This window comes from Anneissia japonica, unplaced genomic scaffold, assembly GCF_011630105.1.
Source record: "Anneissia japonica isolate Jap-2015-1 unplaced genomic scaffold, ASM1163010v1 scaffold502_len386481_cov162, whole genome shotgun sequence".
Classification (NCBI taxonomy): Eukaryota; Metazoa; Echinodermata; class Crinoidea; order Comatulida; family Comatulidae; genus Anneissia; species Anneissia japonica.
In genome coordinates this window covers 89,459-114,543 of record NW_022756308.1, presented here as the reverse complement: position 1 = coordinate 114,543, position 25,085 = coordinate 89,459, and the positions used below count along the sequence as shown (strand labels likewise).

The following is a 25,085-nucleotide window of genomic DNA, read 5'->3' as shown; positions in this document are numbered from 1 at the left end:
AAAGCAATAAAATTCTGATTTTAACCATCACCTTGTAATTTTATAATGAATTTTAAAGTTTATTGTATTTTTAATGAATGTTACAATATATATTCAATATTTTATTTATTATATAGTTTTTGAACTTTACTGTAATGAAGCTTTTACTTACTTAGATTTTTTAGAAGATGCCCTCTAAAGAAAAAAATACAAATGATGTTGCGTACAATGCAGAAAACATTTACACTGTAGGCCATAAATAGAATATAGACCAATAATAAACGCCGACTTTATGTGCCGCCAAGTTTTGTCCATCTGTTTTGCTGTTTTTTGTGTTTTGTCAATAGTGTTTGCACTTAATTTTGCCTAGTTGTTAAAATATCATAAAAATACAAATGATGTTGCATACAATGCAGAAAATATTTACTAAAACCTTACAGAAGTTTTGTCAGTCTGTTTTGCTGTTTATTGTGTTTTGTCAATAGTTATAGTGTTTGCACTTAATTTTGCCTAGTTGTTAAAAGCTTGTAAAAATACAAATGATGGTGCATACAATGCAGAAAATATTTACCAAACCTTACAGAAAAATGAATGTTATGTTACTTGTATTTTTCAAAAAAATGCAATGCTGGGTCATGTGCACTAAAAACTTTACAGAAAAATAGTTTAGATCTAGGCAATAAATAGAGAATATATACTCCGATTTTATGTGCACCGATTTTATGTGCTGTTGATTGAGTTTCATCAATAGTGTTTGTACTTAATTTTACATGGTTATTAAAATCTTGTACCAAGAACAGTGCTCATTAAAATACAAACGACATCGCATACAATATAGAAAATACTTACCAAACGTTACAGGTAAAATTAATGTTAACATTATTTGTTAATGAATGTGTCTAGAACCTAAACCTACACTAGGCTTATAATTGGGATGAATAATATGGGTAAAGCATCCCCCACCCCCAAAAGCTGACTAACATCTCTTAAACTGATGACACATCCCCCAAAATTTATCACCCAGGTAATTTTAAAGATTGCTTTCAACTTGGTGGAAATTATCTTTGGCCCTTGAGATCAACTTTTAAAATATTTTGGTCCTTCAAACAAATTAAGAACCAGATATGCACCAATGCTCCGCAGACTATACAGTAGGTCACAACCCATTAGTGGATCACCAAGAACAGTTCAGTAAATCAAATTTTTAATTAATGTATATGATTAATTGTAGGATGAATTAAGAGATATCTTATGAGAGTTCAAGGCATTAGTGGGCGAGATAAAAAATAAAGAAGAGTTGTGGCAGTTTCGCAAAACAATTACCCTACCTATTGTAGTCGGACGCTCAACTTTAACTTTATAAAGTACACACAAAAGCAGCTGGCGAGAGCATGCCAGTGGATGCGATCTACAACCTTTAAATTTACCTAATGACATTGCGAAAAAGGTGCTGTATTCTCCTAATGAGAAATAGAGTCTTCCAATAAATGACCTGATTTTCAAATAATTAGAGTAATGCATATATATTGCATTTTTTCTGAAAATCGTTTTTTTGGTGAAATTTTTGCTCGAAATGCGGCTTTAACCTAAATTTGAAACCCCAGTCCCGAAAAGATGCACTAGGGCTAGCTCTCCGTAGTAGGCATCTGTGGATAAGGGGTCAGTTGGTTGGTGTCTGAATTTCTTGGGTCATCAGTCTTAAAGTCTGCTGAACACTGATCAACACTGTGTACCATCTAATTACCTAAGTTACAAGTCTCAGATTGAGATGTAAGCCCTCTGTTTGCATTTACCCGTTGGACCAAAAGGGTATTTCTCTGGGCATAAAATGTGGAACATCTCAAAACAGCCTAAAAATACTTAAAAGCAATACCTGTTTTTTCTAATGCCATGTCATGGGGTTAACCTCATAGCTCCTTGGCCTCTACCAGGGCTAAGTTATTTTTAGACCCTGTTGGTCTACCGTATATCAGAAATCGACAAACCTTGCGAGTGTAGACCTACACTATTTCACTGATAGATTAATGAAGATGATTTTTTTTTCTGTCGAAGAGCTAAGCCCCCATCTGGCAAATCTTAATGGTATGCTAGTGGGTCACCACCTTCACATTAATGATTAATTGAAGTTCACAAATGTTATATTCTTATTTTTATGTGCTACTAGAGGCCATATACACGGTTGAATAGGATTACTATACCAAATTTTATGCAAAAAAATGATTGGTAGCATTCTACTAGATAGATTATGGTGGACAGCAGATTGAATTTACAATCAATTTTGTTTGTTTTTGTTTAGATGCATATGACAGTGCCAGATACCTTTGTGACCAGTACTATCTAGCTTCGCCTGAGCTTGAAATCACCACACAAAATGGTAAGTAAAAATTCTTGTAAATCTACAGTTAATTAGCATAATAATAGTGGTACATACCACTATTATTCTTTAGGTATTCAGTTATGCTAATTAACTGAATACCTAAAGAATACCACTATTATTCTTTAGGTATTCAGTTAATTAGCATAACTGAATACCTAAAGAATAATAGTGGTATGTACCAGTGAAAAACTATTACTATTGGAAAAGAAAAACCTCGAAGATAGTAAAAATATAATAATAGTAAATCCTTGCTGAGCCACAGGGCTCATATGCACTAAAACTTATCCCCAATTTCAAGTAGATGAAACAGATGAGAGTGTGGTACTCACTCTGGGTGGGATGCTAGTCCACCGCAGGTTACTCCCAGCAATTTGCTGATACCCATTAATACAGCTGGGTAGACTGAAGCAATGTAGATAAAGTGCCTCGCAAAATGCACAGTGAAGGATTGAAACCCCAACCTCGAGGTTGGGAAACCAAACCATTTCCTCTGTGCCAAACTGCTTCCACAATGTATAATAGTTTGTTTAAAATTGATTTGTAAATACTGTATGACTGCTCTAAAAGGAAACTATGTTTTCCTACCATATTTATTTTACAAATATTAAAATTTTGCTTTTCCTATAAATACAGTGCCCCCTCTAATTTGAGACCCCTCTTATTCAAGACCACTATTCCAAACAACCAAATAACAATCTTCAATCGTTTAACACAAAGATAACCCTCTAATGGAGACTAAACCTCGAGAGCACCCCATATTTTCATTTCTCAAAGGTGATTTGGAATTGGAGGGTGAACTGTAATGCCATTTTGCTTCACCTTTTGTCGTGTGTTTTATCCTGTCTTACAACCTGAATTTAGTGCAAGTATGTTTATTTATTTTGTGTTATAATGTTTTCTCCTCCTTTTACAGGGAGTGACCATACAAGTGATATAAATATGGTGTATGTACCCTCCCATCTCTACCACATACTGTTTGAGATTTTCAAAGTGAGTTGTACTCTTTTTTGCTACTACTACTGTATTCATAATTTATATTTGCTACACCAGTGTTCTGAGAAGAGAGAAATGAGATTAATTATTCTCACTGATATCAGAATGATTAATGAGCATAACCATTCTTGGAACCATTTTAAACATATGTTGTATGAGAAGTTGAATTGTTAATAGATTATTAACTTCATGTGGGCTTGTAATGTTGTATTGATAAGGGAAGTATTTTTCAACCAGGGTGACAAACGTAGATTGATAAAGTCAGTATGGGGGAATGTGTCTCTTGTGCTAAGATTGCAATGTCATTGGATTTGTCACTGCATGCATGTAGTGTAGTGTTTGTTTTCAAGTTTGTTGTTTTATGTTTGTAATGTCTGTTTCTTGTTTGAGAGGTTTTTGGCAATTCTGTGTGTTTCAGTTTTTGCTTGTTACTCTTGAATGTACTATAGTTTTTGTTGTGGTTGTGATTGCATGTTCACTGCTGTTTTCTTTGGTTAGTTTGATTGCTTTTGTTTGTACTCTCACTGTCACCTTACCTCTAGCTCTAATTTGCCTTGCCTATTTTTTTAACCATTCTTGCCTGAATTTTCACTATATACTATCAGGTTTTTCTATAATCACTCACAAGCCAAGGACTAGTTTTGTATGAACGCTGTGGTTCTATTTTTGGTTGTTTACTTATGTTTACATTTGAGCCGTGCTTATCAAATTTTTTATTGCTACTGAGATCCAGACATTGTTTCCTGCAGCATTTTTGTTTTTCAGTATTTTTGCCTTTTAATATGTACCAGTATGTATATTTCATTTTCAATTGAAAGAAAGAAAATGATACATTCATTGTGAAAAGTTGCACAAAAGAATGTTAAATAAACATGTTAAATTGTACAAAAGAGAATAAAAATAGATGACCATTGGTCAGTGAAAAAATAATTATTAATATTAAGACCCTGAAATGTCAATTTTCAACATTCTTTGTATTCTACAGCTGAAACCAACATTAAGGCTATGTTCACACACACGGCGTAGCTTACGCCAGGCGTAAGCTAATTCACGGATTAAAATTCCAAAGTGTTCACACAAACAGCGTTCGCTATATTAACACTGGCGTTAAACTAGTAGTAATATAGGCCTATGGGGGAATAGTTTTAAGTTTTAAATAATGTACGGGTTCTTAACTGTAGTAAAATTAACAGTGCATCAGTAAAACTTTTAAATCTGTGAATTGTTCGAAGTGATTATTTAATATGATTATTGTATTTTAAATGAACAATTTTAGGCCTACTTTGATTTTTCAGCTAGCATTGTTGGTGTTGCAGGTTTTATTAGACAGTCTAAATAGGTTAAAATATCTTACAAAACACAATCAACAAATCATATACATTATAACTAAGTAAAATGCAATAGAAAAAGAACCCCTTTACCATTTCATTTATAGAGAGCACAGGAAAGGGACCAAAGTAGCTAATATATTGCAATCGTGATTGGTCAAACTCTTGAAATGAAGTCAAATCATTCAAGCATCACTGGCGTTAGCTCAGTGGCGTTAGCTGATCTGGGGTCTGCAGGTAGCGTTAATAACGCCAAGGACGTGGCGTAGTGAGTGGCTTTAACAACGCCACTGCTTAGTTCACACACAAAGGCGTACGCTACGCCAGGCTTAAGCCAGCCTTACGCCGTGTGTGTGAACATAGCCTAAGCATTCAAAATCAGATAATAGATTCCATGGAATGTACTGCTGCTGTGTGTTTAGATCCTTTTCTAATTGCTTGATGTATATAGTCGGGGCCGTCCTTGCTTCCTTTGCCCATGGGCTGGTTCCCAAAGGAGAACCCTTGAAATTTACTTCTGTAGCAATTTCCAGCAAGTGCTAACCTTCGTGCCTCTAAGTTCTTGATATAGGGGGAATATCTCCATACAGTTCTTTATTTGTAAAATGTTGTTTATAGCTGATATTCAAGGCGTGTCTGAGTAATCTATCTTGTATAACAACCATCAAGTCCTCTCTCTCAAGAATCTGTTCGTGAATGGAGAAAAACTGAAAATTATATTCAAATCCTGAGAGTGCCATTTCCGGCTATCTAGAGGCGACGTATTTTTTATTTTTCTTACCTCGGCCCCACTCATAGTGTGGCTGAGGTGTCCATCTGTGAAGGGCCCTCTCTGGGCACCCTCTGTTTCAAATTTCTGGACCCACCACAGCAAGGACCACCCCCATCTGTTCGAAGGTCAGGGAAAATCCTGGGTCTGTGCCTGAGAAATACCATAATTATTCCTTTTAACATGGTATATTTTGAGGTACAGTTACAGTCAAAAATGTTTTTCAAATCCAACAGTGCTGATTGATTGCAGTTAATATGTTTTGTTTGTTTCTCTAAAGAATGCAATGCGTGCCGTAATGGAGCATCATGGTGTCGCTGCAGAAGAATTCCCAACTATCAAAGTCATGGTAACCAAAGGAAAGGAGGATGTCACAATTAAGGTAGATATGAACAGAGAAGGTGTGATATAGATATGAGATGAAGATATGAATGTAAATGAACACATGTGGTCCTTGTTGAATATTACAATTTAAATGAGCATGTGGTGATGCACCATCAACTGAAGCCCACGTTCATCCAGGTGGCTAATGCTAGGCGAGTCGAGTGGTAAGGCAGGGGCACCGCTAACTACAGCCTTAACATCGTTGCTGGTTTTAGCTGCTACTTGCCCATGGTCCAGTGTATACATCTGGCTTGTGTGCAGTTTAAAGAACCCATTGCATCTTTTCGGAAGAGTAAGGGGGCTACTCTGATGCTATGGTTCATTTGAGCCCCTGTTGTTGTAAAATGATGTGAACTAAGCACCTCTGTATGGCTAAAATGTCTCTCATTAAATCTCTTACCACTGCACTAACTCTCTGTGAGAAGCAATGAGTTTGAAATTTATTAAGATGAAGGCGAGAAGGTGACCAATTTTCTTTCATACCTTATACAGAATTTTACTTCACTTTAAGCTGATGAAGAATTAACAGTATGTCAAAAAAGTATTATTAACTTATGTTCACATTCCGTTAGGTCTCTGACCAAGGTGGTGGTATACCAAGAAGTGTAACAGATGTAATGTTTAACTACTTATACACGACAGCGCCCTCACCACCTAAGCCAGGAACTACTACTATTCCGCCACTTGTAAGTTTTTGTATTAATTTCGCCAATAAGTGGTTCAGGACAACCAATTGATGATGATGAGGACAATGATAAAAAATGAGAGGAATAGCATAGATAATGATAATGGGAATCAGGGAAGTGAAGATGATTGTGATGGGGACGGTGATTGATAATTATTATGACAACAACAATAATGACCATTATGAAGACAACAATAATGATGGTGATGAAAATGATGATATTAGAATTTATATTTTCAACCAATTGTTGTATTGATATTCATGTTTCTGTTTTTGTCAACTGAAGATTCTTTTCTTTTGTTGTTTATTTAAAAGAAATAATGCTTATTCGTATTCAAGAAGGACGATGATTATGATGATACAAAGAATAAAATGAATATCGGGATGATGAGAATGAGGATAATAACAAAAATAAAAAGATCAGACATTAATGATGATTTTAGATAAAATTAAACAATTTTTCTTGCACAGGCTGGTTATGGGTTCGGTCTTCCAATCAGTCGTCTATATGCTAAGTACTTCCAAGGGGATCTGCAGATATGTTCCATGGATGGGTATGGAACAGATGTCAATATCTATCTCAAGGTATTAATAAATTAATTATAAAACTTATGTCCTATTTCAATCAAAGCTTAGAACTACTATAATATTTTATAGTTAAAAAAACCCCTTGCATTTTATTATCTACTTTTCCTGTGTATAGTATAACCAAAGAGTATAGAATGACAAGAAGTTCTGATATTAACAGGCATGCATGGAAGCGAAATACGCAGTACTACCACAAGAATGGGGGGGGGGCGGGTGAATGGTGGCCTATTATAATTTTTTCCCTACACGCATACATGTATATTATCTCTTTTGAAAGACACCCTCTAGTTCGTGGTAGGACTTTTTTGAGAATGGATTCTGTTACAAAGAAATGCCGTTAGTCGGGCCTCTTGCCATTCTATTGTCTTTGGTATAACATATCAAAGTATTGTCTTGAATATATTCACTAAAATATTTCATGATTGATTTGTGAATTCACAATCTTGCCTTTATATAATTCTGAAAAATATGTAAAAAGTAAAGTAATAACAAAATAATATGAACATCCTCTCTATGTAACATCCATATTGTATAATACTCTCCAACAGTAAAATGCTGTCGCACTTATCTTCAGGGGTCCTTTGCAATTTGTATGGAAGTTGTTTTACTTGTTTAACAGATCTTTTATAACAATAATATTTATTTGGCAAAAAGCATAAAGGAAAAAAACATCATGCATTGCCCGGATAGGGAATGGGCGAAAGCCCGAACAACATTTGCTCCCTATCCTTCAAATAAAATGAAATACACAAAAACAATCAGAAACATAAAATGAAATAAAATGCTTAATTAAATTATTCTTAAAACCGGAAACTGTTTTAAGAATAATTTAATAAACTAATAAAATGAAATTAAACTGTATCATGTAATTTTTTTATGTGAATATAATCGTGAAATGAAACTGTACGCTGTAAATTATTTTTTTAATTGTAGAAGTTGTCAAGTGAAGCAAATGAACTCCTACCAGTGTTTAACAGCAGTACATCTCGTCACTACAAGATGCCAGCTGTTACTCATGACTGGAGCAGAGCCGGCAACAACGTTAGACCCTACCACTCGATCTACAGAAGCATGTCACGATGAACGGCATTTGTCCCACTAGTACTGTAGTATTAGGGGTGGGGGAGGGGCCTTAAAATCCTTATCATATTCTATCATCAACCATTCACACATACGCATTTACAATTTCCAGTTTCTTATTGGCTAGTGATTCGATCATCATACTCTTGGTATCCGGATCAGGATTTTCTCGTATGGACGCACGGCAGCTAACGGTTAGCAGGATCCGGATCCTGCTAACCGTTAGCTGCCGTGTGAGAACATAGGCACTGCTAATAAAGGTCTGTCCACAAACACAGTTTTATGTGACTAATATGTTATTTTGCCCATTTATGTGTGAAATGACACCATGGTAGTACCCCTTTAAATAAGTGGACTAAATATTTGTTACAGAAAACTTAAAAGTGGAGATAGAGCATTGCAAACAAAATTTAGTCATGGTAAAAATTTAATAACAGTTAATGGGAAAATTTTTTGGTTATTAAAAGATAATTTTTGCTCCAACATTCCTAATTATTGGTAAAGAACTTGCAATAGTAATACTGATCCTGCCAAGTACCATTTACTCATCATATAAACCTTAACTGGACAAACATTAGGCTAGTAACAGTACTGCGAGTTTTAAGTAATAAGAATTATAAAAAGAAAATATAATTTTGAATTTAATTCTTAAAAAATAGTTAAGTTTTGTAATTTAAAATGATTTTTTTTTGGTGCAGAGCTATTGAACAGTTTGTAAGGCTAAAGTGTTAGTTTTGACGTGTAATTCACCTATGATTCAGTGATGTAGGACATAATTGTAATCATAAAAAGTATTGTGTTTATTTATTTAAATATAAAATCATTATTATTTTAAAAATTATTATTTTCAATGATTTTGGCGATAATTCAATATTTGATCAAACTGCCATTGAGAGTAGGCTGTAATTTGATGCATTTAATATAATATAATCTAAAATTATTTTAAAAAACCCTGTAAAATAAAACAATAATTTTTGGTGCGATGTTCTCCTGTAAATCCTCTGATTTTTTTATGTTAATTGCAACACTTATTTACACCTTTTCTATTTTTTTAGACCCAGATGCCACCTGGCAACACTCACAATTTTATTCACTACACAAACTTGGGTCATGACCCTGGGGTTGATGACCATAAACCATAAAATCTCTCCCCTTGACACTCTTCATGGATTATATTGATTATATTTAGGGACCATGACCCATACCCTTGTCAGCTACCAGTCAGACCTCCCAAAGGTGTATACTACCAATTATTGACCTTCCAATGAAGCTTCACTTCACTACCAGCTAGGTGGCCTTCCAATGTTTTATATTATTAATATTGTCCTTTCATGGGTTGGCTTCTCAAAAAGGTATAACACTACTAATTCATGACCTTCCACGGTTGATGTTTATTACCAGGTTGGCCTCCATGGTTATAACCAACTTTGCCTTATGGATACCAGGAGTGTGACTTCCCTAGGATGTATACTACCAACTTGGCCTTATACTTGGTTGTCGCAGAGTGGTTCTGGGTTGAAATTCTAATGAGATACATTATTTTGTCTTACAATATTAAAATGATTATTATTTATTTATTGATTTTATGTATATAAAGCATTAGTTATTCTTCCAGAATCAAATTGCAATATTAATAGCATAGTTTTAGAATGTCTTTTATATTACACAGTATATCTGTATATATGTATTTTAAGTTTTAACAGTTACAATGCAATGTTTGATATTTAATCAATGAATGCATGTTATTACACATCCTCCTCATTGAGAGGGAAATGTGTGTGATGAGGTTTTTCTTATGGGAATAACTCAAATGGCTGTCAATTTTATTTTAATGGTCATTTTATTTATACAATGGATTTATTAGGAAACTGTAGTTGGTTGTTTTTAAACACATTCCTTTTGTGTTCATGCAAACGAAATTGATAGCATTCAGGAAAAAATTAGTGAGTTGCAGGACCACTCCTGGATGTTTTTTCTCAGTAGGGATGGGTGAGCAAGTGCCAATAAACAGGACCTATGGTCCAATGGGAAGGGTTGGGAATGTTCTATTACATCTATTGGGGGAAGGGGAATTTTGTCACCTATTGGAGAGTCACACTTGGTTAAAAAAAATTGTTCTGCTGCATGAGGGGAGGGGGGTTTAGGGAGGAGAGGAGATCATCCTGTTTGCCACCCCCTTGAGCCACCTGTGTGTTGACTATAAATGCTGCATACATACACTTGTGATAATCATGCTGTACTCTGCAATAATGTATTATTGTTAATAGCATTACCCTTGCAATAATGTATTATTGTTAATAGCATTACACTTGCAATAATGTATTATTGTTAATAGCATTACCCTTGCAGTTCATAAGGCGAGACATTCTTTATACCTTGTTTAGCGAACCCGCCGACTGCAAATATTGATGATTTCAAATAAAAATAAAATTTTATTTTTGGCCAATTAGCACACTTTATTTTTATTACGCCATCCACTGCCTTAAAATCTCCAAAGATATGTATATTTCTTCCTAATTATTATAAATTTGAAGTATTTAAACATCCTATTTTACATTCACCAATAAAATTTTGTTTTTATTTTCTCCTCCATCTGGATTATTTTGCCAAAACTATTTGTTAAATTAGAAAACCAAATTTTATTTTTATTTCTATTCCGCCCTCCTCCGATAATATTTTTTAAAAATAAGTACGCGAAACAAGGAATAAAAAATGTCTCACCTAAATTTAAGTCAAATCAATGCTGTTGTTAATACTCACTATTAACACAGCAATAACTTGGTACAAGTGACACATTAACTTTAGGTTTGACTGATATTTTCAAGGAAATATTTGCGAGGTTCTTGCCGAAGTGAAGATGTTTACCAGTGTTAAGTATTGACCACCATTTGTGTGATGTGCCAATAATTGGCAAATTCAAACTTTGATGTGGTGTATAGCATCTGCTGCATTTGCCAAAGTAACACTATTTTGCTGAAATTAGTGGTAGTTTTAGGAGATTTGAAAACCATCTGACACATTGTTGCATGTTGTCTTGCGATATTGCATTGGGTGCTGATGCAGTGTGTGTACAGGGCTATGTTAGCCTTGAGTCTAGGATTGCTCAAGGATCGCACAACCCTCCCCCCTCCAAAAAAAACTTGTACTCTCCCACCCTTCAACAATTTATGCTCAAGTAGTGCCTCCCTCAATCATTGATCCCTCACATAATCATTGATCCCCCACTTTGAACCCATTCCCCCTCTCCTATCTCAAGAATCCTAAAAACACCACTGGTGTTACAGTGGCTACTAAACAAAAAATTCTATATTTTAATTGCTGTACATTATATTAATGTATTTGTTTTTAATTAAAAAATTGAATAAGAATTTGTCTTTCTGGTAATTACCAGACACAAATACAGTATCTATATTCTTTACATATACTGTTGTATTGACTGGCAGATATTTTAAGGGTTTTGTGGCAAATCGGCAAAAAATAGCCTTTCAGTGTCTCTTTGGAATTTTGATAACTTATCTGATGCTTTTTAATGAGAAATTCAATGTTTTAATTGATTTTTTCAGAACAGTTTTCAGAACAGATAGAAAAATATGTTCATGAAAACAAGTAACATTTAATAGTGATAACAGCAATGTTAATTGACACTGTCAAGTTAAAATGTGAGGTAATAAACAGCAATGTTATAGTTTTACAGTAACAGTAGTCAGGTTAATTGGTTATTATTGTTTATGTCTAAATAACAGTAGTTATTTTGGAATAGTAGTTATTGTAGTATTATATGGATTTTGGGAAAAATGTGTTGTTGACTGGCATTTTAAGGGGTTTCACTCAGCATTGTTAAGGTACATTGGTGGTTAAAAGCAGCAGTATACAACAGGTATTCAGCATATGAAAGTGCATTGAGTGTCAACCAAACAGTTAGATTAGATTACTTCCGTCTGTCAGCAGTACTGTATTATTGTATATTACAAATTAAATTGAAAAAAATTCAGTTAAATATTTGTGATGTGTGTTTTTGTACAAGTTCGCTCCCTCTCTGGAAAGTTGCTGCTCAAGTTTAAAGCCAGACTCTTGACAGGAAAACATGTTTTTTATATGTTTTGTACAACTGATAATATTTCAATTTCAATTCATTTGATTTGCTGCAAGAGCCAATATCCGCACGAAACACAATACTCAGTAAAACAAAATAATGATAACTTTGCATCACAGGTTTAGGGACGTTACTCCACTAAGGTCCAAATGACCTGCATACCCCAATCCTAATCAAACTATGCATCAAGGGATAAGGGCGTTACTCCACTAAGGTCCTAATGACCCACATACCCCAACCCTAATCAAACTATGCATCCAGGGGTAGGGACGTTACTCCACTAAGGTCCTACTGACCTGCATACCCCAACCCTAATCAAACTATGCATCACAGGCAGGCTGATCACAGGTAGGGACATTACTGCACTAAGGTCTTAATGACCCGTATACACCAAAACCAACCCAAATGAAACTTATTATTTATTTACTTATTCATTTGGCATCACTGCCTGGGAGTCGCAAAAGCAGGAAATCCACTGAGCCAAAGGACGTGCAACTCTCTGAAAGACGTCCAAAAGGACTCAAAAAGGGTGTGTGACTAAAATTTGGAAACGGTTAATGAGATACAGATTTTTAAAAACTGGGAGAAAAAAGGGTAGTTTTATATATTCAAGAATTTGTATCTCATTTATTTCCCTAGTTTTTTTGTCAATCCCCCTATTTGTGTCTTAATTGTGTGTAATTTAACTGTTCCCTGGAAAAAACAGATGTACAACATATATAAAAAATTATTTATACCTCTGGAGCATGGCTTTTTCAAAACATCTCATAGGGTGGGCCTAGGCCCACCCAAAAATTTTAGTGGGTTGACTCCACAATTCTTTTCTAAAAAAATGTCTGAATAAATATTGATATTATTTCTTCAAAACTTAATAAAAAAATCATACAAATAAATAATTCAAAATTGTTTTAATCTTTAAATTTATATTATTAGATTTACAATATTGATTTTGGAACTGAATATTTGATTTAGTTCATCACACAACAATATAGGCCTACATACTGGAACACAAATCAAATGAAACAGAACTTAATGAAATTCATTATGTAAATAATAAGAGTGTGAAAGGAAGTCAAAATAAGTTGAATAACTTTAAGACATGGCCACCTAATGAAAATAAGAGACAGTTTATATATATATATACTTTTATTATAACGATTGCATATGTTCACATAATAGAGACATAAAATTTATTCTGAGACTAATATTTCATACACTGTATATACAGTACATACATTTTACACACCGTAGTTCCACATACAGTAAAATTAAGGGGCTTTTATTTGTGAGCATAACAATGACAATACGTATCCATTTTATATCTATAATAAAACCCGCCTCCCTCTAATATAAACGGCGCCTCTCGAATAAACGCCCTTCAAAACCCTTATCAACAATAAAAACCCCGTGGTGTTTATTCGAATTTATTTGATTTTTTATTTATTCCTTTTTACCCTGCTGGTTGACTTAGTCAGTGATAAAACCATTGTTATCCTCCAGGGCCCAGCATTAGGAGCAATAATGATTCTCCACAGGAAAAGGTTAATTGTTGGTGCCTGGTGGCGTGCTTTCCGGACTAGAAATACTTGAGGTATTGTTCCTCAATCGATTGGTGAGAAAGAAGTTCGTGGAATTTCCAGGTACCTGTTTGTTTAAAAAAGCGTCTCCTGTTACGCCGATATTGCTTATATGTGGGTGTGTTCGTGATAGGAGTGGTTGATATAATATAAGAAATATCGAATATCAAGTATAGTATACTATTTTCGTGTTTGCAACATGTTTTACGGAGGTACCCTAGGCCTAGGTCCTAAGGCACCATTGTGTGGAAGAGGAAGGAAATGGACGCTAGGATAATACTCCTCCTTGGTAGGTAGCCTATTTATTATTACAGACAGGTGCTATTAGATTACACGGCTAGGGCCTTGTGTAGGCCAAGACTAGGCCGCTAAAAACTTCATATTTTGTCAAATTATAACTTCATATTTCATAAAAGTGTGATATATCTAAGGCCCACAGTGACAAGGGAAGTAATATAATTGTAATAATATAGGCCTAGGCCCACATTAACAATTCGGTGTACAAATGTCAAAGGCTTGCCTAGGCCTAAGGCTAAGCTGGGCTAAGGTAGGCCTAGGTCGAGTAATTTCCACCGAGTTTAAAATCTAATTAGGAAATTGTAACACGAAACAACACATGCGAGAAACAGGCTATTTACAAATTGACATCAACTTCAGTCATTTAAACTCTATTAACGTCCAAACAACTTTATACTTACAACTCCCCTCCATTTACAGATTCCTCGTATTTGGCTCTTCCCTGACTCTCCCACTATTATATCGGGGACCATTTTCATTACAATATAAGATTAATAATAATGTATTGTAACATGTGTGATGAGATAAACTCTAAATCGTGAATTTCAGACACACATTTTATATATAGATAGGGTTTGCCGAATGCCAGATTGCCAAGGACCACATTGCCGAGTACCAGTTTGCCAAATCAAAAACAATGAATCCCAGTTGGCCAAAACCCAGTTTGCCGAAAGTCTGTTAAAAGCAGTGAAACATTAACAGCAGCATATAATTCTAGATGGAATACTCTCTTACTCTTACCATGGACCTACTAACAGTATTTAATACTATTAGGTCCATGTTCTTACCACGACTGCATCTGTATGAAGTGGTGGCCGTAATTCTTCCTATATATTACCAACCTGAAAGATTTTAAATGCTTGATTCGAAACGTGGGATGGAGGCCGCCAGGGTCAGGGCCCCGGTGGGGGTTCTGGGGTTAATCCCCTTGGTGCTCCAACGATCTGAGCATTATTAAACTGTTTTTAGGGAGTGTTTGTTGACAATACTGGGTACATAAACAAAGATATTTTTAATAAAGCCACCTACAATTCGAGTTTCAAAGTATCTTTAATTTGAGCACCCAAACTATGTACACAAACATTTCATTACTCAAACAAAAAATGAATAGGCTGCGGTGGTGAACCTTTCCTATCATTCGACACTATTTCTACCCCTCCAATTATACTCCTACACCCCTGATTCTTAATTAATTGTTTAAAGGGCTAACATTATTTTTTGAGTTGTGATCACAGGCCAAAGATTATATCCGGTAATTAAGCAACTCGTTATAATTGTTTTTGGTAATTTCAAATTCTACTTTTTGTATGTCCAGTATGGTAACACATTCTGTAACTTTAAGCAAAGAATACATAATTATATATTCTGTTCGCACCTTAGTTGGTTAAAACAATAGTTGGTTAAAAAGAATAAGAAAATGTATTCAGTGTATAATAAATGTTAGTTTGTTAATTCATATGAATCACAGGAGCTACACAGTTGGTTTGATAGCTTCCTTTGCGAATAATTACATATAATCGATTCTAGTTGCAGTTATTGACTGGAACAATCATAGCAGGATCACCGATGAGCAGGATAACAGCACGACCCCCCCCCCCCTTGCTGGAGTTTTCTGCTTTGTTGATGCAGAGAAATATGGTTATATATAGAATGACTAAGAAATAGGTATGATATCAAAATTCCAAAAGAGCAAACTGTTATAAAGACACAGTATCCTGTTTTCTTTCCACTACCGGTATTTCTTATGTAAACCCGGATGTAAACTTTTCAAAACGTTTCTACATTGTGTATTTAGGTTTCATCAGTACTATATTTCAAATGCTTGAAGAGTCAATTATTGAATTGATTAATAACGCTTTTGTTTCATCGGCACACCTTTTTAGTGTAACCTTACAAGGACTAGACAAATAGAGGAAACAAAAATAACAAAATAAACCAATGATATGTTCTCTGCCTTATAAAGTATAATGAACACAACCTGATGAAAAAAAAAAAATCATTGGGAAAACTAGGAGGAAAAATACATTAAAACAGCATCGTACCATACGCGACGCTGACCGTACGCAGGAGCAAGGTTGCCTAGGAACCTTCTCAGTACGTAAACAAGGTTGCCAGAACTCTCCCATATGTTTATACAATGTTCTCGTCTAGACTCCCTACATATATATATATATATATATATGTATATATTAGTATGTAAAAAGAATATTCACTCATAAAACCTAAATCTTTGTTCAAATCATTAACATTTGATTTAAGACAGAGGAACCGACGGATCTCATCACATCTTCTAGCCTTATTAGATTTAAAATTGGTGTCTAAGATTAACTAGTCTAAATCACTGATAGTATGGCTCGGTAAAGTGGTGAGCAACAGGGAAGCCCTTTTGATGGTCTTTAACTAATTTTGTGTGGTTGTTAAGTCTGAGTTTACATTTGTTTTCGCCTACATAACTGTCGTTATTACATTTAATAGTTCAATAGTAAATTGGTGCCTAAAATTAAAAGCCTTTATCACTCAGCTGATACTATGGCTTAGTATATTAAAGTGGTAAGCAACATTAATCCCTTCTGATGGTGTTTAACTAATTTTTATGGTTGTTAAGTCTGAGTTTACGTTTGGTTTCGCCTACATAATTGCCGGTATTACATTTAATTCAAAATAGTAGTGTGCTATGCTTTTGTACGGTGGTGATGGCAAAGTTCGGCAAACTGGCATTTGTTCAACTGGGATTTCATGTTTTCGGAGAACTGAATCTGGCAAACTGGGTTTGGCAAAGTGGCTTAAATTTGGCAAACCGGGTTTGGGCAAACTGGATTTTGACCAACTGCTCGGATACCAAAGATAGACCCTATTTTATATTATATAACATTTTGACATTTGACTGCTAGTTCTTCTCCATAGGTCAATGCAAATAGTTTTAATATTCACTTTGTATCTATTTTTAATGCTTTTAAACCCTCTCCCACGGATCCTCCAACGTGTTCCATTCTAATACCTGAACTTTGACATTGTTGATGTGATATCTAGCTTAAGTAGTCTCAACATTAATAAATCCCTGGCCCAAATGCCATACACCCGTATGTATACTTAAAATGGCATCAGATGTACCATGGAGGAATTTAAGTTAAAATTAATGAAAGGGAAATTACCATTTTCCTGGAAGGTATTATATCATGTAACTCAATCTTCAACTGGAAATAAAACCTCAATTTTAAATTACCGACCGACCGTTATCTCTGACACTGACATGTTACTTCAAATTTTCTTATCACTGATGTTCAACATAGAATTCCTTCCCACTCTTGTGTTACATGCAGCTAACTAACCTACATAATTGGGCATCACCACTGGACAAACCATGTCCACCTAGAATTGATCTTTTTGGATTACTCTAAAAGCATTTGATAAATTACCCCAGTGCCACATTCTGCTCCACAAACTTGCTACACAGTTTAACATAAGAGGACATATATGGAAGTGGATCCACTCTTTCCTATCTGATTGCATCCAGATGGTAGTATTCCAGTGGGTCTATTAGTAGCCTGTGCAATGTAACCTCTGGGATGCCTCAAGGTAGCGTAGGCCTACTGGGCCCTATATAATATTTGTGTTCATACGGTATGTTCACACACACGGCGTAAGGCTGGCGTAAGCCTGGCGTAGTGTACGCCTTTGTGTGTGAACTAGGCAGTGGCGTTACTTGCACCACTCACAACGCCACTCCGTGGCGTTATTTATGCTACCTGCAGACCCCAGATTAGCTAACGCCACAGAAATGGTAAGGGTTCTTTTTCTATTGCAGTTTTCTTTAGTTTACAATGTATATGATTTGTTGATTGGTTTTTTAAAGATATTTTAACCTTTTTAGACTATCTATTTAAACATGCAACACCAACAATTGTTCCACAATGCTAGCTGAAAAATCAGAATTAAAATTGTTCATTTAAAGTACAATATTCATATAAGTTCACTTCGAACAATTCACAGATTTAAAAGTTTTAATGATGCACTTTAAATATTTTACTACAGTTAAAATCCCGTACATTATTTAAAACTGAAAACTATTCCCCATAGGCCTATAATATTACTACTAGTTTAGCACCAGCGTTAATATAGCGAACGCCTGTTTGTGTGAACACTTTTAGAATTTTAATCCGTGGATTAGCTTACGCCGGCATAAGCTACGCCAGTCTTACGCTGTGTGTGTGAACATAGCCGTAGTGTTATTGATGAACATTTAGTCCAAAGTAATTTAAATACAGTTTTTGTTTGGTTTACCTCAAATCAGGGAGTTGTCATTATAACAACTCCCTGCTCAAATGAAATGGAATTAAATTCAAAGAAAATTAGTATTCTTCACATCCCTAGATCTAAAAAAGGAGTACTGTCTGATTTACTACCTGAATGGCTCTCCAATACAGTCTATCCTTAATCATTCCCACCTGGATATCAATATAAATCATACTGTGCCTTGACTTGGGATGACCATGTACAAAATATTACAGCAAGGGCAAATAGGATGATTTGGTTATATTGCAAAATATTGCCTGGGGTACCTCTTCAGCAGCTACTGTATATTTGCATTATACTGAGCTCTTGTTATTCCTATACTTGAATATGGCATATTCGTAGGGCTTCCCCAAACTATGAAGGTGACTAAGGATATGTTCACACACACAGCGTAAGACTGGTGTAGCTTATGCCGGTGTAAGCTAATCCACGGATTAAAATTCCAAAGTGTTCACACAAACGGCATTTGCTATATTAACGCTGGCGTTCAACTAGTAGTAATATAGGCCTATAGGGGAATAGTTTTCAGTTTTTAATAATGTACGGGTTCTTAACTGTAATAAAATATTTAAAACTTTTAAATCTGTGAATTTTTCGAAGTGAACTTATATGATGATTGTATTTTAAATGAACAATTTTACTTCTGATTTTTCAGCTAGCATTGTGTAACAACTGTTGGTGTTGCAGGTTTTAATACACAGTCTAAATAGGTAATACAGTATCTTACAAAACACAATCAACAAATCATACATTGTAAACTAAGTAAAATGCAATAGAAAAAGAACCCTTTACCTTTTCATTTATAGAGAGCACAGGAAAGAGATCAAAGTAACTAATCTATTGCAATCGTGATTGGTCAATCTCTTGAAATGAAGTCAAATCATTCAAGCATCAATGGCGTTAGCTAATCTGGGGTCTGCAGGTAGCATTAATAACGCCACGGAGGTGGCGTTGTGAGTGGCGTAAGTAACGCCACTGCATAGTTCACACACAAAGGCGTATACTACGCCAGCCTTACGCTAGCCTTACGCTGTGTGTGTGAACATACTGTAGCCTAATAGGATTGAGTCTATACAACAGTAGAGCCACAAGCCTGGAATTCATTAAAATTAATAATTGATTGAGTTTGACAGAAGAACCATACAAATTAATGGAAATCTGTAGAACTCATCACATTTTGATTCTTTTACAGACTGTGACATTGTTGAAATTGGAAACTTGACATGGATGACAGTTGCAACAGTATGGAGCTAGAATTAAAAAATCCAAGAAAAGTAATGATCATTACAGCCATACTTCTTACCTTAATAGTATCTGTCCATAAATAGACAATTGTCTTTAAAAGTTATTGGCTTTTGTGTAGTGTCTGGTATTTTGTTAATTCTGTTGATTATAAAAATTAAATTGGCCTATGTTATTTATAACATTGTATTGTTTATGTTAGACTGTTACTGGATGAGTGAGATTCTTAGACTTTTTGAGTTTGCTTTTCTTCACTCATTCAATTTATTGTAGTTGTATTCTGTCTGTTTTTTTTTTTGTTTTTTTTCTGTTTGTTTTTTATTTGTTTTTTGTTTTTTTTTTTTTTTTTTGTTTTTTTTTTTTTTTGTTTTTGTTTGTTTTTTTTTTTTTTTTCAGGGGGTGGGGATGTTTGGGCAAATTAAGAATAAGAACAAATCTGACAAATCACAACACAGCCACTGTGTGGCTCTACTACTGTGTTTATACACTTAAAATTTGGTTTGACTGATACACTGTATAGTAAGAGTAAATAAATATTCTGGGGTTGGAGAATGTGTCCAGTAAAATCTAAATGAAATATTTTGTTATACTGTAAACTGTCACTGATAAGTTTGATATGAGATGTGTAAAACAAAGTAACAAAATGTGAGTCAAGCCATGTTGTTTTGGTATTATATTATTATTATTTTATTAATTATATTATTAATATATTATTATTAAAATTGTTGTTGTTATAAGTAATATTATAAAGCTGACTGATAGATATTTTTATTTTTTGTATGCAGTCAGCACCGTACATCCCATCATGGCCTTTATTACCTCCTGAGGAGCCGTATGTCCGCTTTTGTTTTCTGGTATGGAATATAAAGGAGCAGACTTCAGTTGAATGTATTCAGCAGGAAAAGAAGCGAGTAGTTAAACTATGGGATGAGCTGAAGCTTGAAGACAAAGAGGTCTATTACAAGGAGTATCAGCAGGATTTTGTAAGCATTTTTTTTTAGATTAAGTATAATTATGGTATATATTTATTATATGATTATTATGGTGCTAACTAAGATAAGAATGAGTATGATGAATGATGATTATGATGATAATATTGATAAAGATGATAGTTGTGGGGATGATGATAAAGATAATGATTATTATTATGATGATTATGACAGTGATATTGACGAACATTATGATGACTATGATGAGGACGACAATGACGGTTGTGACCATGATGGTATAATACCACCCAACATTCTTTTCTGAATGATAACTCATTGAATCTAATAGCTATGTGAGGACCAAATTGGTGGAACATTCAACAAATATTTATGCACTGTTACACTCATACAGTAATTGAATTGTTCTGTTTTCTATGAATGAGAGCTGAATTAATTTGCTTCTTTGTTTTGCCAGCTAGTTACGATTAAATTAATTTAATTTCAGGAAACATATTTAAGGCTTCAGATGGTAATATGTGGATGCCAAGTTTGCAAGGAAGAGGTTTCTAGGTATAAAGGTGAGTGTAATAGGTAAATTGGTTTCAGTGCAGCCCAAGCCTGCCCAATCAAAAGTTAGAAAAATAATTTTACTTGTAAATATGCAAATGAACTTAATGAATCCCTTCCATATTTCTTCAACAGGTGTGACAGATGTGACATACTTCATCAGTCAACTGAAAAATAATCAAGATAAACGAAAGTCATTTCTTGAACAGACTAATTGTGAAGCACAGACTCAAAAGAGCAATTGTATGTTGCCATCTCAGGTCTTGAAGATACACTCCTCATGTGATGTAGAGGACATAGATTCAGTCAAGTCATCTATAAAGTCAAATAAAGTGGATTGTTATGAGACACCTCAAGAGAGATACACTCAGGTGAAAGAATTCTCAGGAGCTCCATCTCCAATTAAGAGGAAATTAGATAATGAATATTCACAGTTATTGCATCCAAAGAAGTTAAAGCAAACCACCATTAAAGGAAATTCTGTTATTGATGCAACAAAAGAGATTTGTTATAAAAATGTTCTCTCTGGGTATCCATTCACTACCTCAAATTGTATGGACTTCTCTAGTGATGAAACTGATATGTCAGACTTTGAAACAGAGCTACATTATTTCGGTACATCAACAACTCTGTTGAATTCAGAATGTCCAAGTCCTATTGTAACATCTCACGAAGGAGATCCTGATGTTGGGAGTTTTTATTCTCCCCCTTCCCCTAGAAGTAAGTCTTTTGCAGATTCTTTAGTTTATGTGCCATCATTAATTGAAAGTGACTCTATGCTGGAACTTTCTCCAGACTCTCCTTTGGCAGTGATGTCTATAACTGGTTGTGTATCAGTTCCAAATATTCAGACTTCTCCTGTGAATTTTGTGCAATCACCATCATTATCCAATTCCATTGCATGTCTTCCACTGTCTCAAGATGATTCTAAGAAGTCGCAACCAACTCAGCCAACTCAAGAGTCTTCAGTTCATTTGCCATCTTTAATTGAAAATGGTTTTACACCAGAAATTTCTCCAGACTCATCCTTAGCAGTGATGGCTGTAACTGGTTCTACATCACTCTCAAATATAGCATCTTCTACTGTAAATGTTGTGCAATCACCGTCAGTATTAAATTCTATTAAACGTCTTCCACTCAGTCAAGATGATTCTGAGAAGTCACAACCAATTCTGCCAGCTAAAGAATCTTGTTCACAAACAAGCAAAATTACCTGCACATTTTTGGAAATCAAAAATATATTCATTGAAATGATTTTAGAGAAGTTGAGGTATTTTAAGTCATTTGGAGTGGCAAAGAAACCTGACAACCCAACTGAAAGAGATTTGCAAATGCCTAATGTGGATATGCCCAAAGAAGAATTAAATGAGAATCTTAAAAATACAAAACTTGAAAAATATCTGCCCGAGTTTGTACCAATTAATAATGGTTTTAGCCGAGGCACCTGGGAGTTGCTGATTGAAGATGAAGCTAGGAGGAACTATAATAGAAAAGTGACGCTAAAGTTGAATTGGAATTCCAAAGGAGGAGAACGTATTAAATGTGTAGACAGGAAAGGTATGACATTAGATGTTCGTAGTATGCAACCTTTTGTTAAATTAAAGCCATTGAAGTCTCTGAAAACACCAATCATACTGAAGACTTGTGGTGAACATCTTAAATCAGGAATAAATGTAAGAAAACCAACATTCAGACCAAAGAGAAATGTACACAACTCAAGATTTCGTCAATTCCGTCCAAGGATAAATATCAGCAGTAAAATAAATTCAAGAGAAAAACGACGAGCTGCAGATGAACCTGTCGTCTGTAATGTTTGTAATTTAGGTTTTACTGAGCAGAAAGATTTAGCAGTGCACGGATTGTCTTGTAATGATATCGAACTTGTGAAGGACGAGTGTTTGGAGACATTTTTTGAAGGTTTAAGCTACTGTTTGCTTGATGACCAGGTTGCAGAAAAAGACAAAGAAGTTATGCCACACTGCTCTGAGTGCTCTGAAACATTTACAGATCATGTTCTACGTGAGATTCACATGTTCATTACCCACAAGTCAAAGAGTTGGTGTTGCAATATTTGTGGTTGTACCTTCCCGTGCAAAGCCACATATCTGCATCACTTGATGGAGCATCAAACACTGCAATGTATGATTTGTAAGAAACTGCTCAACACCACTGAAGAACTCAACACACATTTGAGTCATCATCAGTCATTCAACTTCCAATGCAAGAAATGCAGCAAAGAACTCCCAACTATATTCTTATATCAGCGTCACATGCTAGGCCACTTAATCATTCGACCATTCTCCTGCTCTATGTGTACCAAGCGCTTTAAGTACAAGAGCAACTTAGTTGAACACATGTGGTTACACAAACCTCATAGGTTTAAGTGTGCAGCCTGCCTACAGTCTTTCACTCGACCACATAGGCTTAATGCACACATTAGGAAAGCCCACACTTACTCAGAATTGCATAATAGCTCAGAGAGGGAATGAGAACACAACATTTGTAAGCAATCTATTCATTTTACAGAATTCAGTGAAACATTTAGATAGTTATTAAGTAGGTTTAAGATATATTATTATTATTATTATAAATTAAGTCCAATATCATCATTTAAATCTTATAAAAGTTGCTTAATTTTGAATTTGCCATGGTATTATAACTTAAATATAAACAAAGATCTAATTAGTAATATACTGTATATATTTCTGAGGTGAAATCGGTTTATTTCAACATTTCCACATAAAGAAAAATATATTTTGATGTACTAGATACCGTAATATTAAAATGTGAATCATGAATGAACGATATAAAGTAAGCATAAGAGTTATTGTATTGGTCTTGCTTCTCATTTTGAAGAAACTATTTTTTCCATGTATTTTGTATTAAGGATATACATTAAAAATAGATAAAATAACCTTATAAAAAAAGAATAAAGCTTTGATTGCTCACTGACATTTAACAGAATCACGTTAGTTATCAACTTTTGATAATTCTCATGTCAATGATTTAAAGATGGTTGAAAACTCCTAATTACGCTTCCAGAAATCTTATGCTTGATAAGAATTGTACTGTATTATTTAAATGTTTGTTAAATTTTTTTCTTTTCTAATTCCGAAAGCTTATACGGTAACTAATTTAATACAAAGTAGACTGCAATTCAACATTTTGTTTTAAATTCTCAAGACTATTAGATTTGCGAGACAATATTTTTTATTATAAGCAGATATCTCAACACATTTGAATATGTTATTTTATCTTGTATGGTGGTATGTATAAATATGTTTTTAAATATACATTTATAATTACCGCCATAAGGTGAATTATTGTCGGTTATTATTTATCTTGTGGTATACAATAATGTTTAATTCACTGAATTTGCAATAGCTTTGTTTCATATTATCCGATAAAATTCTTACATTTTATCAAGATTTTCGTCTTCAATTTCATCTATTACAACTCTGCTCCAGCACTTAAATGAACCTCCAGCTCACGTGTAGAGTACAGTATAAATGTTGTCTAGTTGCAGCTATCCTTTTTCTCTTTCTCCATTTTTCAGACAAAATACATATAATTATGAATTAACATATTCAATGCATTGCCAACGTTACGTTCGAACAAACACGATCGGTTTTTTTAAATGTGACTGTCTAGAAAGTCCTATCTAGGCTTTGGAATTTGATTTGGCAAAAAGCTGTGATTTGCCTAAATATGGTATTGATGACATCACAGCATAAACTTTTTTGTCAAAGAAAATTTAATAATCTGGGCAGCGCTTAAGGACACTAACACTTGCCACTTAAATCCACCTTGATTTTGAATACACAATTTAGTTTTCGAGTTTGCTATTTATTCGTAATTTTGTTACACATTACAAGAATGTAATTGTTTTAAAATAATTTCTTAT

General features: G+C 34.4%; 2 protein-coding genes and 1 long non-coding RNA gene across 4 annotated transcripts in view; 2 read left to right on the top strand and 1 right to left on the bottom strand.

Annotated features, from left to right (window-relative positions):
* Positions 1-8,602, top strand: part of LOC117124169 (pyruvate dehydrogenase (acetyl-transferring) kinase isozyme 2, mitochondrial-like) — a 28,890-nt gene extending 20,288 nt beyond the window's left edge. Inside the window, exons 7-12 of the mRNA XM_033270318.1 lie at positions 2,276-2,353; positions 3,270-3,346; positions 5,727-5,828; positions 6,403-6,516; positions 6,987-7,100; positions 8,037-8,602. Of these exons, the coding sequence (XP_033126209.1) occupies positions 2,276-2,353; positions 3,270-3,346; positions 5,727-5,828; positions 6,403-6,516; positions 6,987-7,100; positions 8,037-8,186 (635 nt within the window). The 3' untranslated portion in view covers positions 8,187-8,602. The remainder of the gene's footprint in view (positions 1-2,275; positions 2,354-3,269; positions 3,347-5,726; positions 5,829-6,402; positions 6,517-6,986; positions 7,101-8,036) is intronic.
* A 431-nt stretch (positions 8,603-9,033) lies between these two features.
* On the bottom strand, positions 9,034-12,174 carry LOC117124170. Its single transcript, XR_004447939.1, has 2 exons — positions 10,525-12,174; positions 9,034-10,457 (listed from the first exon to the last, which is right to left on the bottom strand). It is a non-coding gene; the product is annotated as an uncharacterized LOC117124170 (long non-coding RNA).
* Positions 12,175-13,861: 1,687 nt separating this feature from the next.
* On the top strand, positions 13,862-24,603 carry LOC117124181 (zinc finger protein 846-like). 2 transcript variants are annotated; one of them, XM_033270334.1, is made up of 5 exons: positions 13,862-14,142; positions 19,636-19,717; positions 20,471-20,668; positions 21,120-21,192; positions 21,317-24,603. In XM_033270334.1, the coding sequence occupies exons 2-5, from the start codon at positions 19,667-19,669 to the stop codon at positions 23,668-23,670; spliced, it is 2,676 nt and encodes an 891-aa protein (XP_033126225.1). In that variant the 5' UTR covers positions 13,862-14,142; positions 19,636-19,666; the 3' UTR covers positions 23,671-24,603. The 2 variants fall into 2 exon arrangements, with proteins under 2 accessions (XP_033126225.1, XP_033126226.1); XM_033270335.1 differs by lacking the exon at positions 19,636-19,717.
* The last annotated feature ends 482 nt before the right edge of the window (positions 24,604-25,085 follow it).

Excerpts from the sequence above, each read along its gene's own strand:
- LOC117124181 (XM_033270334.1), top strand. The coding sequence starts at position 19,667 with ATGGATGACAGTTGCAACAGTATGGAGCTAGAATTAAAAAATCCAAGA. Across the intron at positions 20,669-21,119 it reads AGGAGTATCAGCAGGATTTT|GAAACATATTTAAGGCTTCA; the intron begins GTAAGCATTTTT and ends ATTTAATTTCAG. Across the intron at positions 21,193-21,316 it reads AGAGGTTTCTAGGTATAAAG|GTGTGACAGATGTGACATAC; the intron begins GTGAGTGTAATA and ends TTTCTTCAACAG.